Genomic DNA, 18177 nt, shown 5'->3' with positions numbered 1-18177 from the left:
ATCAATAGAGATGTAATAATTCGCACAAGCTGAGGCCGTGGTCAGGATGCACCTAAACGCTAGTTTTTTCCTGCGCTGGCAGCAGCAGGATTACCCTGGTTACATTGTGTTCCAGGAATAATATTTCCCTCAGTAAATTTTACTGCCTCTTCACGTCACTGGGGTTTAGACCGTTACCACAGTGCATTTGTATCTTAAATGATTACTGTTTCTGGTAGCACTGCCAGGTACCTTTAGCGTTTCCAAATGGAAGAGCTGCTCGGTCCTGAGGGCTCCACAGATGGATGGGACTGGGGAACGGACGTAGTTTAGCAGAACACTGAGAGGTGGTGTGTGGCTGTAGAGAACAGCCGTGCAGGGGGAGAACGTACACAGGAAATTTTTACTTTGTTTCGATAAATCCCCAGGATATCACCATTAAAATTCAGTGTTTGTGCCAGCTAGTTGATATTTAGGTTAGCTTTCTGTAAAGGTAAGGTAGGGATTTTTCCTTTTTTGTAGTGTCTTGCTCCCACTAACATTTCCTGAGGACATTGATCAATTTTCAACCACATGTGACAGAGAGCTATTAACTTCTGACAACTTAAGATGTGGCCTTACAGAAGAAAAAGACCCTATTACTGCCCTTGTCGAGGGAAAAGGCTGGCAAGCTCCTTCTTCAGTAGACCTCATGGTATCCACACTGGGCAGGAAGGAGGAGATGCACTGCAAACGAGACTTCATTAGTACTGCTGCCCCCAGAACTGCTTGTTCCATCTCAAGATCTTGTGTCTTGTGTTGCCTCTGTCCTACCAAATCCACAACATTTGTAGCGTTTGCCAAAAAAAAAGTCGTGCTTTCCTGTCTTGACCATTCCTTTACTCTGCAGGGTGGCCTATGTTATTAAGGAGATGGATAAAGCTGTGAGTGAGGCACTCTGCAGCATCTGTGCTGCAAGATTAAGATCTCTGTCGTCTAGCAGCGGGATGCTCCTCAGGAGGGGTGTAGAAAGACGCCAGTTCAGTAGCTGTCCCTCCTCCTTGTGCTAAATCTCCCAAGCCTCTCCTTTAGGTTTGATGTGAACAGGCGTGATTTCCAACCAGACGTCTGCTTGATTTACACCCGTGTAAATCAGGGGTGACTCTAGGACAGTTCAAAGGTAGGAGTGACTCGGTATGTGACAGACCTGCTGCGCTGCACCTGTGCCGACAGCAGCATGCAGGGCAGCAGGGTGCAGACACCCCCGAGCCAGCAGAGAGTGGGCTGGTAAAGCTTGCTGGTGCAAAGCTGCTCATCGTAGCTCAGCCTGCCTTCACTTGGAACCAGGCCCAAGCTAATAAACCCAGCTAGATTGCTTCCAGACCCGAGCTGGCCCAGAAGGAGCCAGCGCAAATGTCACTGCTCCGTGCTGCTTGCTCTGAGCTAGTTTAATTGTCCCCGCTGGAGTGGGCCAGCTCCAGGCACCTGTAGGATGGGAACATATAGAGAGGGAGCACTGAATGCACCTGAAGCTGTGTCATCAAGGAGATGATGTGGATAGGTTCTACATGCCTCTGCCCCATCTCCTGCTTCCCAGGCCCTTGGCAAGGCTTTTGCTCTCTCCCGCTGCTCCTCCTTGACACGCTGCAGTTGCTGTGGCTTCTGCACACAAGTTGTTTATAGGGTGCTGCCGTCTGTTCCGCGGCTGGGTGGTTTGTGGGTGTCCTGTTGCTCCTGCCTGTCGTGTGCCTGGTGCAGAGGCGTGAGTGGGTTTTGCCGGGGGTCCCTCGAGGCCTGCGGGGCAAGGGGAAAAGACCAGGCCCTGGGCAGCGGGTGTAAGGGGAAACACGGACCACGGCCAAGCGCGGGGACCCCTCATGGCCGGGGCGGGCACCGGGAAGGTGTGGGCCCCCGCACGGGGCGCAGTGGGGTGCTGACCCCCTCCGCGGGCTCCCTCCCCTTCCCCGGCGGGGCGAGGCCGTGAGGGGCGGCCGGGCCCGCGGGCGGACCCCGCTCCCCGCCGCGCCGCTGTCAAAGCCCCGAGGGGCGGCCCCGGCGGCACAGCCCTCCCCCTGCCCGCCCCGACTGGCCCGAGCGAAGGGCTGTCCCCGCCGCCGCGCCAGGGTAATGGCCCGGTCCGCCTTCACTCAGGCAGCCGGCCCTGCGGCGGGGGAGCGGGGCTGAGCCCATGAGCCTGGCGAGGCGGCGGCAGGACCGGGGGCGGCGGCAGCCGGCGGGCAGCGCGTCCCCTCCCAGGTAGGAGCGCGGGGGCGCGGCTGTCACCGGGCTCTCCCCTCCCTCTTTCCCTCCCGCACCTCTCGGCGCGTTGCCGGGACCGGTGACCCAGGGGCCGCGACGAGCCCGGCCTTGGCAAACACGCCCCGCGGCGCTGCGTGCCCTGCCGCCGCGTCCGTCGTTGCCTGGGCGTCCGCTTGGATGCCTCAGCTTGAAAGGCACCGACTTCGACACAACCCCGTTCCCCCTCTCCCCTCCCTCCCGGCCGGAGAGCTGAGGAGAAGCCCCGGCGGTGTTGCCTAGAGAGGGAGGAAAGCCGACGCGCGGCGCCAGCCTCCCCGTCCCTCACGGGCGGGCCGAGCTCTGACACACACCCCCCCCGGCTGGTGTGCGTGAGGGGACGAGCGGGGCTGCCCACAGCCTCGCGCCACTCGGGCGGCCGTTAACGGCCGTTGGCGGCGGGGGCTGAGGCGGCGGGGGCTGAGGCAGCGGCCGGCGCTGACAGCCCCCCCCGTGCCACTCGGTGCAGGAGAGCGGCGAGGGCCCGGGCACCAGCCGGCCGCGGACATGCACTGTGAGCTCGCAGGGGGTCAGAAAGGCAACGCCGGGCCGGCCCGCTTCGAGGTGACCGATAAATGCCAGGCAGCGCCGCTGAGGGAACCGCCGCGGGTGACTCGTCCCAGCGCTGGTGGAGCCCTCCCGAATCCTCAGATGTCCTTTAAAATCGCTGTCAGCAGCGGCGGTGAGCACACGGAGCCTCAGCAGAGCCCCCCTGAAATGTCAGCGCCTCTGCTGGATTTCCTCCCCAAAAGACCCAGCATATTCGAGAGGATCCCGGTGCTGCCCAGGGCACAGGAGCTGCGATGCGCTAGAGGCTCCAAAGATTATTTCCAGCAGCAGAAACATCAAAGTGTGAAGGGTGAGTTTAAAAATGCATGAACTACCACCACCAAAAATATATGTATATCCACCACGCAAACAAAAATGTGCATCAAGCTCTTTTTGTCTATGTGTGTGTTTTTCCCGCTTCTTTTTGGTCTTCAGTATATTTTCTAACTTGTTTACTAAACTGCAAGCTTTAAAACTTTTTTTTTTTCTTACGCACCTTGGAGGCGCGGGATAAACCAGACTCGTGTATTTTGCCGATGGGAAGCAAAGTGTTTCTCAGTGTTCTTTAAGAAATCCCAAGACCAGCATCTTCTTTAGTTCTCCTGAGCGGCTGCTGCTCGGTTTGGTTGCTTCTCAGAGGTGGTTGTTTTGAGGATGGTGCTGAACACCGGTGAACACTGTGTTAGTCTGTCCTGCGCCAGAGTGTGCGTGTGGGGTGTTTGTTTGTGAGTACGCCTGACTGACAATAAATGCCTGGTTCTTATTCAGCAGTTTCACCACGGTTGCTTGGATTTATAGTTTGTATTTCACGGAGGTGTTACAAATGCTGGATTCAGGCAGTTCAATCCTCAGACTCGGGATTCCTGGTGCCTGAACGGCATGGCGTAAGGTTAAATTCTGCTAGTTAACAAATGCCCAGTTTTCATCCATACATTGTTAAAGAAGTGGCGCTGAAGTTAGGTTAGGAATTGCCCACTAAATTCTGTTAGTTACCCTTTTGAGCCAGAACTTGTTAATTGACCTGGAAGTTGTTAATCAAAATTTAGTTTTAAAAGGATCCCTCTAAGGTATCACTGGATGGATTCTGAGGGAATTCAAGCATTCCTTTACATTCCAAAGGCAATTGCAGAGACATTTACACCTAAGGTTATTAATAGTAAAACAACGTTTTTTGTAAAGTTAGAAAGGTAATTCTCTTTTTCTCTTCTCAGTCCTTTCCTGTTCTCTCTTTTAGAGATGTACATGCTGTTATCTTGTTGGTGTAAGGCAATTCCCTGTAGGATGTTTTCAGTGCATCACTTTCTGTCCATTCTTCTGAAAAATAAAAGTAAACTGCATGCCCTTGGACTCGTAACATTTTCTTTTCTGAGCTCGTTACCTAGGGTGATAGCACCTTTCACTGCCATGAAGTTATGTTAATGAACACCTCAATCTGTGCGAGGTCTGTCCTGCAAACTGTGGGATGTGTTTGTTCATCGCCAGTGAATACAGACAGAGTGGAGCAGCAGGTTATAAATTACCTTTTTTATTTTTCTGTTTGTTAATGCTGCAATTCTCCTCTCCTGATTTAAAAAAAAAAAAAAAAAAAAAAGGTGGTGGTTAACGTTTGGCAAGAATGAAATGAAGGTCTGTTACACAGAACCAGGTTTGGAGGGGGGAGAAGGAGGATTCACAAAGTATGAAGGGACAGCTACGAGCTCTACTACTGCTGTGCTGCTGCAACTGCTGCCTGTAGAAGGGACTCATGAGATGTTCAAGTCCCTTGTGGTCTCACGAGTGAGGTTGGTGCCACTCGACTAGGGTTCATACCAGCTTAAGACCCTAACCATGCATTGCCCTACCCAGGCAGACTGTTGAAGCACTTTCCTTTTTTTTTTTTTTTTCTTTTTCACTTTGAGCTACTTAGTTCTGTTTTCATGCTTTCTCTTGTGGGTGCTGCAGAGGGCAGGGGTCTGGGGAGGGTAAGAAGAAAAGTGTAATTTCCATTCATTTGGGATTTCTTGTAGTAGGTGTAGGTGGGCTCTGGGAGAAGGATGCTTTTCCCTTTTTCAGCTTGGGAAATTTCCCCTTTTCACCACTGGGAAAAAAACCCCTGTGTTTTAAATTTTGTTGCTGTTTTTTGTTTAATGCATTTTCTGTTCAGGTTATTACCTTGTGGTTGCTTCAGCATATGGGTGACTTGAGTCATGGGCATAAGTAGGTGGTATCTGTGGGCAGAATAGTGTTCATTTGCTGAGCATGGTGATTTGATGGATGATGTTGGATTTTTCCAAAGACGGCAGCACTGGTTTGTTTTGTTTTGTTTTGTTTTTTGGTTTTTTTTTGTTTGGTTTTGTAGTTTTTTTTTCTTTTTCCCCGTGAAGATATTTTCAGGAGAAGTCAGGGAAGGTAAAATTTTGGGCTAGAGTTTGATTTAAAATGTGTGGGCTGTGCTGCTCCTGACCTGTACAGTGTCAGCAAGTGCCTTAACGTCCACTCAGGCATTTTTGAGTTCTCCTGCTGAATACTGCAAGCTGCCAGCCCCTGCTCAGCACCCGATGCTCATGAGTCAGTTCCACAGAAATAACAGAAGTCACTCAATTCCTCACTGTGATCTAACTGTAAAATCAGAGCTCTGTGTATCTGAAGTGAGCTATGCTGCAGACGGGAGAGTGGCTGATCTTTCAAGGGGTGATGTAAACCATCTCCCAACACCCTTGGTTCTCTCAGGAATATAAAGAAAAGGGCCAAGGATGTCTGTGTGTGGATGTGATACAACAAGATATTGCTAAGAAGTGGGAAATATTCAGATTTACCCAGTAAAAGGTTTTAGGAAGGAAACTGATGACAGCTTGATTTCAGATCATCACGCTGTGCGTCTCCTGCTCTCCAGACCCAGAGTACCGTGTACCCAGTAATTCCTTTTGCAATCTGGGTTAGATTACAGAATGTGCCTCCTGGTTTTGGTTTATCCACAGTTGAAAGCTGAAATAGGGAAGGGTAAAAGACTCTCTTTAACAAGAGCAAAATCAATTTTTATAGTTGCCTGTAAAAAATATTTTTTTTCCCTAAACATGCCTTTACTTTTTTTTGGATTTTTTTCAAAAAAGAATGAATCAAAATGATGCACTACCCTACTAATAAAAAGGGCAGCTTTGAAGTAATCACAATGGAGAAAAAGCATCCTGCTGTTGTAATGTCTCTGTGGTGTTACTCTACTGCTTCACAGTGTTTAAGTTATGATCCTGCAAAATGCTTCCGTGCCTGAGCAAGTCTTTTTACATGAACAGACAAAGAAAAACTTGAGGGGTGGTGGTGAGGATTACTTCTGGGAATCAGATCATTTGGGTCTACACTTTGCAGGATGGAGCTGCTGGTTGTTTATCAAAAATATCAGTATTTTGGAATTGTGCTTCATGTTTTGTTCCGTTTGGGAACTGTTTAAAATAAACACCCAGTTTTCACCCAGCCTCCCCCTTCTGGTATGGTTGGCTGTAACACACACCACGCTTTTCTTGATCATTGATTTCCCTGTGTGGCACAAGGCAGAGTATTTGCACCCAGACAGTGCTTCGTACAGGCATTTGTGGTCTGCTCAGCATAGAATAACTGTACCATAAGGTATGAAGTCCATTTTACAATGTTTTCCTGGGATTCTGTGGTTTTGGTTCTGTTTCATTGTATTTCGTGCTACGGTCTTACCATTTTGAAAGCAACACAGGACAAACTAATTATTGTCAACAGGAAAGAAACTTTTGGGAAAGAAAGCTTTAGTGATGACAAAAGAGTAATCTATAAAGATGTCAAATGTCTCAGTTTTTTTAATGACATTGATTATTGTTGTTACCAGGAAACACTTCTTTTCATTCTTTTCCAGTTTTGTTTGGTGTACCTAATTCATGACTCAGTAGAAATGACGAGATTTATCCTGCTAGTTGTGCCACTGGGAAATCATCCAAATGGCCCAGACCTTTGCAGTAACCACTTCAGATATTAACTTACAGTGGGCAAAACAATAAGCTGTTCGGGTTGCAGTAGTTGGATATTTCCTTGTTGAGAGTATTTTTTATTCAGCCAAGGAGAAAGTGGGTTGGGTTTTTTTTGTGTTGGGTTGTTTGTTGTTTGTTTGTTTTTTTTTTTTAGCTGTGGCTGCTTATAGCAAATGTATAGTTAATGTATTGAAATGTATTCATTTTATTCTGCTGTTGAGAAGGAGGGTTAAATCTTGCCATTGCAACACCCTGTGACTATTTCCTTGGTTAGCAGGACAGTCCTTGCATAAGTAGCAGCTTATACTGTTGGGATCTTAAGCAAAAGCATATGTTTTTGTTATATGACTTATTAGGTGCATCAACTGTCCTGATTCTGCTATTTTCTTTCATATACCTTGTCTGTGTTCACCTGAATGATCCCACTGAAGTAAATGGGACTGACTAGAGCTGATAAATATTATCTGGGCTGATAAGGAGACAGAGAATGGGCTCACTGGTATGGTGATCTCTAAAGTCCCTCAATTTTATATAGAGCTGTAGTAATACTTTTTTTTTTTCTTTTCACTGTAGTTCTCTTGCTTGCTGTATTATGCGTTTGAACTGTCGACTACAAAAAGGAATTTAAAAGTTTATTTGAAGTGAACTTGCAGTTACAGAACCCTTTTTTACTTCATGATCTGTGGTGTTTTGTTTTTTTTTTTTTTTTTTATAAGGAGAGAAAGGAGAAGAAACTGCAAATTGGAGAATGTGCGCATAAAGTAATTTGGGATAAATTGTGACTGTCCCCTCCTCCCTTAAACTGGCTACAATGCATAACTGTCTTGAATAGAAAAATAATTTTCAGTTACTTGCTGCTGAGGGAAGTTCTTCTAATGATTTGTGTTGCAAAATCAGAGTCACTGAATTGAAGATGACCCTTTAATGGATTTAATTTAAAAGAGGTTTAATTGTATCTAATGAAATTCTTTGTTATTTAGGGATTGGTAGTAGAGAATACTTAGTAAATACAAACGAGAAGATCTAACAATCGACTTGTCATACAAAGGCATTCAGTACTTGTAAAGTAAAAGCAAAAAACACGCATCTGCTTTAGGAAAAAAATACAGCTATTGGAAAAAATGAAGAGAATAAATATTATATCTATCTTAATGTTGTGTAGAAATATATGGAATAACAAATAATTTCAGATTACAGGAAATAAATCTGATTTGTGGAAAAAATTTTGTAACTTCTTGAGTTTTACTTGAGGGAATAGAAGTAACATAAGAAATTACTTACTCTGGCTTTAAAATGTTACATTAACACGTGGAATGACATTTGAGATTATGATATATTCTGCTAAATGGGATGGGAAGAAAAATATCTTCTCCTTTCTTCTCTAGTAAGAAAAAGTTTAAAATCTAAATCTTGCAAGTGCTTAAGCATGTGCATTAGTGTGTTCCTGTCAGTAGTCGCATCAACTACAAATACTTTGGACTTAGAATATTCTAAATTATGTATTCAACTATATCTAAATGATTATATGTATGTTAGTGTTCAACCCTGTATACACATAAATTGTTAAAGTGTATGCTGAGGATTTTTAGTAGATTTGAGATTATATTCTGGAAGTGCTTCAAGATTCTATTTGGTAAAACTACTAAATGTAATGTGAGTGTCTTCTGGGATATAGTAACTTTTTATTGCAACAGAGTTGGTTGGAGGTTTTTTTTTCACTTTCAGCAAGCAAAGATGCTCAGTATTTAAATAGGAGGGACAACATTTTACTCAAAATTATTAGTAATAGTGAGAGTCTTGCCACTAACTTTATCTGGGTCATTATTTCAATCCTAATATTACAGAAGTTCTGTATCCTGTGTACAGGGAAGAGCTTGTAGGACAAATAACAAGCTTGTATGAAATCCATCTGTAAGCTAGGAAGTGGAATAACGTATGGACTATAAAGAGAAATTTGTAGTACTGTGAATATAATTTCTGTGTTCAGTACCATGATTACCATTATTCTAGAAATGTGAACCTCTGCTGTTTAGTGATTTTAGAACTGTTGAAGATGTCGATGGCAGGGTAATTGGAGAGGGAATATAGATGTAAACTGTCTGTTTTGTACTCCAGGTTTCTATCATTATATGTCAACATGCTTGAACAAACTGTGCAATCTAGTAATCATTTCACAGTGCATGAAATGGCTTTTAATAGACTGTTGGTTTTGCTTGCTTTTTTTTCTCGGGCACCAAACGTTGTTTCCCAGCACACTGATGTAACTCAAAGAATACAGGGTTCCAAAGCAAGGGCAGTGCTAGCTAACTGTGGTACAGTGTAATCTTGCCCTACAAATGTGCAAACAATAGCAAAAGTATGTGTTTCTGAATATGGCCCAGCTGTTATCTTCTCCTGAGAGCAGGGAGCGTTACAATGACATACACAGAACGGCCAGTTAAAACCACTCATGCCGTTTTATTGCGTTTAAATGGGGCATGTAAAAAAAGCAAGGGCCTGTTCTTCCATTCAGATAAGAATCAGTTCAGACTACTGCAGTACTACCTTTCTGCACAGGCCTTGAAGAATAGAGGCAAAGAATTCCCCCTTTTCCTTCCCCTCCTATTACATTTCTGGCACCCAGTATGTGAAATCTCAGTCAGAACCTGGAACTTTCTGTTCTTAGAATCTGCGCTTCACTAGTAACCTGGAACAAGGATTTTTATTTTTATTTTTTTTAAAACTTTTATGACAGTCATTAGTTTGGCTATTAAATGAATCTTAATAATTGTTAATTATTTGTCAAAAGGAGACTACTCGAAAAACGGATGAGACATTGCCAGAGCTGCAATATGAAATAGATACAAATTCTATGTTTTAGGTTATTTTAAAGTGTTGAGCATTTAGGAATTGCAAGGTTGAACTCAGTCAAATCGTCACAAAGTGCTTGAGCTCTCTCTTTCGTTTTTGTTTTTTTTTTTTTTTTTTTTTTTTTTTAATTCTATCTGACTTTTCTGTCATTACATCTGAATGTATATGTGATTATTTTGTATAGTGGATTGGTAAGGAGCATCGTAATTGAATCTACCCGATCAAATTTATTCTATGGGTTAAATGAATGCAAAAGATCTTAAACTGCATTTAATTCTGGCATTTATTCATGTGATAAGAAGAGGGCTTTGTGAGAGCTACAGAGTTGTCAGTTGTCTTAGAATGAGGGGAAAGCAAATACATTCTTTCGTGGTTTTTTGCATATTTAGCCAGAGGGGAAAAATGACACTAAGGCGACATCATCAAATACTGTAAAACTAACTTTTTAATACAGATCTCCATTGTTGTTTTAAGTGCTTAAGGGGTTGGTGGTTTGGTTTATTTTGGAACTTGCTGAACTATATGAAGTGTGTCTCCAGGGGCCTGGTATTTTAATACCTAGTAGAAGGTTGTATAACAGTAGATGATGTATTTTGCCTGCCTTCCAATGCTGTAAATAAATTACACATGCTGGCTTGGGAGAGCGTATCTGAGGTGTAAATCAAAGGCTAATACAAGACCAAAAAACCCAATTAGTGATACCTTGTAACCAATTAGGGTTTCTTTATTGATTTATCTGTAATCAAGAGATAGAAGAGCAATAATATGCATACAAATGTTAACATGAGGTGCTTCCCAAGAAGAGGTATAGGGTCTAGGATTATTTAAAGTGCTGCGATTCACTGCTTTTTCACAATTTGCCATGCTTAAGTCACTTAAATACTGAAGTCAACAATCCCCTAGGCAAAGACAGATAATATAATTTTAAGCATATTGTAAAAATTGAAATTTGATAGCTTCCACTGTATAATCCTATCTAAGTCTTGGTTGTATTAAAAGGAAAATAGATACATGTGTCAGTTTTGGAGCATAATCTTTTTTTTGAGTTTAAAGAATGATAAATGTGCTTCAAACAAGCAACACAACGGTTTATTAATATGAATGTTTTGCTAAATACTATGTGCTTAATGCAATCCCCATTCCTTTATAATAAGTTTAAATATTAATTCTTTGGAATGTTAGATGCCTAAAGCTAGATAGAAATGTTGTGCAGTTTCAGATATCTAAGAGTGGGCTTGTGAAACAGGATATTTAACTGGGAGAGATGAGTAGCACGTTTCAGAGTTATTAGGGCAGAACAACAATGCAAGAGGACGACTTAAAAAAAGAAGTTACAAAATTGTTTTCTGTGCATGAGGCTTAAATACCTTAGAGTTATTTATTTGAAATACAAGAGTAGATTTCCTATGCATGTAGGTTCTAGATTGCATTTTTTATTATTATTTTGTTAAACTTCTTTTTAGCCGCCTGCCTCTCTCTAAAGCAGCTGGCTTTGATTTAACCTGAATCCTTCACTGAGAGCAAATGATCAGTCACAATGACTGTGCTCTTTGATGGAACATCTCGGTAGTGGCAGACGGTTCAGAGAGAAGACCAAATAGGACAGGAAGGGTGCTCAAGGAAAGCATCAGTCTGCATTCAGAAGGACTCATTTCACTCTAAACCAGGTCTCGCTTATTGCTCCTTAATGTAAGTCCTGCCTGCCTCCCAACCCCCAGCTGTGCTGGACAGAGAAGAGAGAGTTAAAGTGAGAACAGATAAAAGAGGAAATTTCTGTTTTATTTCCCAGTATTTTCTGGGAAAATCCCAGAAAGGTTTTAACATGAGGTTTCATAACTCTTGCTTTGCCCTGCTGCTCCTGCTGAAATTGCAGGGAGTTGCGGCATTGACTTCAGGAGGAGGCCAGTACTGAATGTTTTTGAAAATCCCATCCATGCTCTTTTGAGGCACAGAAGAGAAGATCTAAGTGTTGAACTATCTCTGAAAGAGGAAAGTGTGCAAGCAAAAGCAGCCCAGTAGCTTGGATGCCAAGGTCAGTCACCGCAGCATGTTCAACTTTAATTTTTCTTCCTGTTAAGACCCTTCATGGGTCTAAAGCTGGTGTGATCTGCCATCGTACACAAAACAGGCAAAAATGGTGAAGGATTGTGCCAGCAGCTGACGTGGCTAAGTATGTAAACATTTTGGATGAAAAGAGTTAGGGTGCTTGAACACTATTCTAGGCTGGACCACTTGTATTATTTGGGGCAAGTCTGTGTACTGTTCATGATATTTCTACTGCAAGAGTGTAATGGAGTATGGTGTAGAGAAAGACAAGCCAGTTTGCGAGTCAGAAACAGTGCAGTTGTTTCGGCACACCATCAGGGCCAGCTTCATTTTCTACGCTGGGGGACAGTTTGTTAGTTCAGGTGCAGTGTTTGGGTGATGTGGCTGTGCTGTGTTTGAGATCTGATCTGGTGTTGTGGCAAGATGCTGCACTGCAACATGTGGCTGTCTCAGCCTGGGGTGGCACTTGCTTGAATGTGGCTGCACTCCCTCTACACAGTGTGCGTGTGGACCAGATTTCTCTCTTTGCTTTGGAGTACGTGGTGCTTGCCCTTGTTGTTAAGTCTCCTCGTGAAAAGTGAAAAATACATATTTGTTATCTTTGGGAGAGTAAGGTTTTTAATGGAACATTTTAGTTGGGCTTCTTACTGCTTGGCATCTGGTTTATGCTGCCAGTTGCAGAATTGTTGCTGAGGAACAAATTCTCCCATTTATTTTAGTGCTTGACACGCTGAGCTGAGGGAAAGGAGGCTACAGTAAGGGAGCTGTGTTGGAAATAGCCAATAATAAGTACCTGTTGGGAGAAAAATCTTCCCCCTCCCCCCAGGTTTGCTCAAGGAAGCAACTTCTGGGTTGCCCTTGCCTTCCAGAAGACGGAAAAGTCTCTTAACAGCTGTTGTTCTTGAGGTAGAAATCACCCGATGGATCGTATGCCCCCTGGGCTGGAGGTGCAGTAGCTACGGCAAGGTTCCTGAGACGCTCATCACTCTCCCAGAACAGGTTTTGCATGCAGCTAAGACTGTCTCCCAGGACTTGAAGAAGAAAAAGCAACACTAAATTCCTCCTTTCTGGATATCTGATTGTTGTAATGTTCAGTTTCCTTGAAGTCACCAGAGCTGGTTTATATTCAACTGAAACTGAGTTGGCCTGGTTCCATTATCCCTAGCTCTGGTGCAAATCTGAAGTGACGCCATTTTAAAACCAAGAGTGGATAAAAAGGAGGCAGACTTGAGCCCTGGAGGGCTAATGCATAGAAGTTTGTCCTGTAAGTATAGACTCAGTTCACTTGGCAAAATAAAAAGATGTCTCAGGTTTTTAATCTGAATGGTTTTGCTTCTTATTTTTCTTCTTGCCAACTCGCCACAAATTGGCTTATATTCTTTTCCTTTGAGTTCTTGAGCTATTTGATAAGGTTTGCTGATTTGTCGTATTTTTGTGGGGATAAGCAACAGACTATGTGTGTGAATGGTTCTCTTTTCAAAACAAAAATCCCCATGCATTTCAGCATCTCTCTGATTTGAATGGGTATGCAGGAAATTTAAGCGGATGTTTACCCCTAGAGCCCACTTGCTCTTTCCCTGCCCTTGAGTCTCAATAACTTATTCTTTCTACCCTCTCAGCCTCCTGGCCTCTGTCTTTTACTTTGTGCAACTTTGCTGTTGGCTTATTTTTAAATATACGTAAAGGGTTGTAACTTCTTTGAATCTGTGGGCTAAATATGTGGAAATATGGCAGCTGATGTAAATAGCCTTTGGTCTGTTGAATGTGTAAATATTCAAAATCTGTCAGGGTGATTTGTCTAGCTTTTATTGGAAACATAATTCATACAAGATCTCCTTTCTCTTACTGCATCCTGTCAGAAGCTGTTAGACAGAGATTACTGGCATTAATACTCATACCGCTTTGTCAAAATTCACTTTTATGCCTATTTGCTTATAAGTTTGCCACTTCCACAAATACTTTTACAAGTGCATATATTTTGCAAGATTAGTCATAGAAAGCCAATATGAAGGGGAACAAAATCTAGAAAGTGAGAGCAAACCATTGGAATGACTAATCATCAGTAGTGTTTTGGGCCCGAATGCATGGTGGCATTAGCTACAAGTACAGTTTATTTGGCAAGTCTGCGTGAAAACACTGGTGTTTTTCAGAGGCTTGCTGCTTCAGTGGTGCCCAGGTTAAATTTCTCAGAATGGGACTAACCTGCTTGGGGAACTTTCCTTGCTAAGGGTTAGTGTTAATGCCAACAATAGAGTTTTTATTAGCTGCTGGAGAAATTGCTGGGAGACTTGAAAATTAAGAACAGTAAACATTAGAGGTGATAAAGTTGTTTTATGCATGGGGTAGATGTTTCGGCAGCAAGCAGTCACTCTGAAGTGACAGAGAGGCAGTTTCATAGCCTAAATAATAGGAGACTTGAGAAGAAGCTTGGTGAAAAATAGGCTCATCTTATAACCAACTGGCATTTAGGTAAAAATGAATTATGATACTAACTAACACTAGAGAAAACAATCTGGAAGACTTAATACAGCTTCCAGCATGAAGGCTCCTGACTACGGCATTTGCTAGTTTGATGAGCAACTCAGATCTAGAATATTGGCTAGATATGACAAGGACCTTCTAAACATGGAATCCACTGATTTATAGATGAAAGTTATAATTCATGTGTATGGTGCCCACACATCCCTCAGAGGCACCACTCTTCTGCTGGTATGGAAGAAAATCTCCTATTGTATCCTTTCTGAAGCTGAGTGTGGCTGTAGGTTTTCCCTGTTGGTACTAAGTACTTTGTGTATTGCACCTGATATTCAGGACCTTCTGTCCCTTCTGTATTGGTTTATTCTTCCACAGGGATTATGTGGGCTTGACACTAGGAAAGATATTAACTAGGAGTATACTTAGCTTTTGACATATGGCGCCCAAGCAGGCTGCGAGTTGTTTGTCACTGAAGTTTTTAAAGACAGGCTGGATGGAAGTCCTACTGTGGGATGTAACTCTTTGGGCCTGACCATCTTTCCTGTGACATTTTTAATTCCCACACTCAACTGCTTCAGCACTATAAGGAGTTACAAGAGGTCCCTCAACCTGGAATACTCCAGGCTTCTATCCTCTCTGATTTACAGAACAAAGTTCAAATCCCTCCTTGTCTAACATTGGTGTTTCTGGCCACTCATTTGTTTGTCAAGAAAACACCGAGAAGGCATACAATAAAAACCAAACTGAGTGAAGGGCTCTAAGAGCAGCAGTTGGGAGAGCCAGCGGTAGAACAACTGGGCATGGAAAATGATTGATTTTTATGTGCAAAGCAGTTGTGAAATGTTCTGTGGCATTCTGGGGACATGCCACTGCTAACAAACGATTGCCTGTTGGGGATAGAAAATGCCAACCATTGTTCTGAAGAAGGAAATAGCCTTATTGATACTGAATTAGGCTCACATTGAATTATTATTATTATTCATTCGCAATGCATCCTGTTTTCCAAATATGAAAATTAACTGAAGTCCTGCTTCAGTGCTGAAGTCCTCCAGCACTATTGGCCTTTAGTTGTCAGTCATACTTACATCCTTATGGTCCAGGTGAAGTTTAGATTGTTTAGAACTGGGGATGTATTGTAGCAAAAATCTGCATTTACGTAGCAGCTGAAGGAAGCTGTTCTGCTTCCTAAAAGAGTTCATCAAGCTTGTTCTTGTTTACAACAAGCCTGCGAGTGAGGCTGGCAGAGGTAAATGTGTTGGTAGATTAGACTTAAGCTTCTGGGATACAATTTGAATTGTGACATGCAATGTTGACGGCAGAAAAATAGTGGTATAGAAAACAATAATGTTGCCTTTTGAATGGAGTAAAAAGTGATTTATCTACAGAAATTGAGATGCATAACAAACAACAATATTTTGTAGAGTGGAAGTATTTTGTATACAACTCTGGAAGTTTGAGTTTTGTTCCCAGTGTTATCTAATAGTTTCTACTGAAATCCTGAGGAAAAAATAGAAAGCCACTGCCAGTGAAGTTTGTTGCTTCAGCTTAAGGGAATAATAAATACAATTTCAGAAGTGACTGGCATGTGACATGGATTTCTTAAGCAATGATCAGGAACTGGACAATGAATATTTTCATATAGTCAAGCACATGAGCGCCTCTACCTTGGCATGGAGGATATAAACTGTATTTATAGATGGGAGGCTGTATGTCCTGGAAAGCAGTGAAGCTGAAAAGGATTAGGATGTCATATTCAATTGGTATGAGAAAATAAAATTCTAATGGGGTAAGAGGTGATATGATACATTATTAAAAAGCATAGGGAAGTGATGTTATCTTTCTTTTAAGCATCGCTTTAGGTGCAGGAAGATAAACACTCAAACTTTCTTAAATGACTTTGAAAAATCAAAGGATTTGGAGAAGAACTGGAAGATGCCAACCCATATGTAGTACTGATGGACTAATGGAAGATTAGAGGCAATATGATCTGTTCCGGATATGCACCGGAGGGGAAAAATACGTGATAATTGAGGGTTCTTTTGGGTGCAGATAAATGCAGAATGGCATCTCATGGCTGGAAACTGAGAAAGATCAAACAAGAAGAAAGACTCATGTTTTTGACTGCAAGGATAATTAACCCTGGCATAGCTTAGGAAAGGATGTGATAAATCCACTGGGACTTGGAGTTGCTGAGCCAGGTTTGCGTGTTCCTGTGGAAGAAATGATTCATTTCAACCATGGACAACTGCATTCAGTGGTAGAATCACTAGATGAACAAGCTGGACCATCCCAACAGCTTCCACTTGCAATCTGTAAAAGATCGTATTCCAGGCCATCTCCTGGTGCTCGACCTGGTGCTCTTCCTTCATGTGCCCTCTCCATTGCAATCCTTGGGCCTAGTATCCATACTGAGTCCAAATTTAGGGCATCATTCTGGTTTTCATGACAAAGAGTAGTGGGCAGGCTGGGGAAGGAGCAGCATTACCACACCACAGTCACACAGTTTTGACAGTAATTATGGTAAGGCTGTCGCTAGCAACTAAAGTTTCCTCCAAACCCGCCCTTTCTTTCCTCTTGTTATGTCTCCCTTCAGCAAACAGCACCACTCCTCCTCGACTAGACTAGTCTCCATTCAGAGATGTTGTGATGGAACCTACTGTCTCCTAGGTCTTGGGCTGAGACCAACTAAAACCAAGTGCTGGGTTTAAAACCTGGACATATGAGGAGAGGGTAACAGCCGTGATCTTCCTTCTCTTACAAAGCACTGATGATTTTCACCATTAATGTCTTCCCTTTCTTTGCTTTCTGAAAAGAAAACAAAGGTTCTTAGCCTCCTTCCTAGCATAGCAATAGTGACATACTAACACAGTTATTACAGCAAACATTATGGCCCTTGCTGGTCATGATGTTTTCTTTCTGTGGGGAGACTGAAATACTAACTCACAAATAATGTCTTTAGAAGTCATATTAGTCACACATTTTTAAGACATTCCAAAATCATACCAACCTCCTTCTGAGCTTGTCTGTTGCTACCAATGATTCAAAGTTTTGAAAACTCTCCTTTAGTTTTGATTTACATTTTGGTCTTGGGCACTTGTTATTTCTGGCAAATGCCAGCTCAGTTTCATTAAAGAAAAATCTGTTTTACAGCCACGCGGCTCAGATCTGCTGTGCTTCTAATAATTGATGGCTGGTTTCCTTATTTCCTGCATTGTAGAAAAATAAGGACCTTGTTAGACCCAAACAAGCCTGCATAAAGTCACAGTGTGAAACATCAGGTTGGGGGTGAGCAGAGCAGCTGTGTGCAGGTTTTACAACTTTGGGCCACAGTTGATCGAGGCAGCCAAGGGAAACTGAGAGATACCCATGTGACTAAAATTCGGTTGAGTTCTTTGGCTCCCCGGCCTGAGATTTATATTTGTGACACCTTCCCCCTCTGTCAGTCCCTGGGCCAGACACAAGTCTGTGTCTGTATATGTACTTACAGCTCCGCGCACCCTGTGGTGTGGCCACTGTGCCCGTTGCTTGCTGTGCCACTGCGGGACATGTCTATTTCCGATGTTGGCTGTCTTGCTCCAGCAGCCCACAACAGTGCAAGTGTGTGCTTTGGAAGAAAGCAGCTGCCATGTGGTGGGGATGAAAAATCAAGAGCAAACACTTTCAGAATTTCTGCAAGTGGGCAAATTAATTTCAATCTGAACTGTCATCACAAGGGCCTTTTTTTCCTTCCCCTTTCCTTTGGGTGGTATCTTTGATTTATATTTCTAAACAGGGCAAGTGATTGCCCTTTGGTGCCCACTAAGAGCATGTGCAGTTTCTTGGTTTATGTTATTGTGGACAGGTTTCTTGTTTGGTTTTTTTTGTTGTTGTTGTTGTTTTTAATTGTTGTTTTAAGAGCCAGTGAAATTCAGTGATGCCTATGTTAATTGAAAATGATCCATAAGCTTAACAGCTCATGTCTATCAGGTATTCTTCCACAATGCAATTGCTGTCAGATGCGTCGTATCATATTGCCACTCCATAAGCCTGGTAGTAG

At 42.9% G+C, this 18177-nt stretch overlaps 1 protein-coding gene across 1 annotated transcript in view; it reads left to right on the top strand.

The window, feature by feature from the left end:
* The first annotated feature begins 2092 nt into the window (after window positions 1-2092).
* GLIS1 (GLIS family zinc finger 1) overlaps window positions 2093-18177 on the top strand; it is a 203684-nt gene continuing 187599 nt past the window's right edge. The window contains exons 1-2 of the mRNA XM_074597704.1: window positions 2093-2214; window positions 2723-3112. Coding sequence (XP_074453805.1) covers window positions 2761-3112 — 352 coding nt within the window. The 5' untranslated portion in view covers window positions 2093-2214; window positions 2723-2760. The remainder of the gene's footprint in view (window positions 2215-2722; window positions 3113-18177) is intronic.

This window comes from Larus michahellis, chromosome 8, assembly GCF_964199755.1.
Source record: "Larus michahellis chromosome 8, bLarMic1.1, whole genome shotgun sequence".
NCBI lineage: Eukaryota > Metazoa > Chordata > Aves > Charadriiformes > Laridae > Larus > Larus michahellis.
This window is presented reverse-complemented; position numbering and strand designations above follow the sequence as displayed.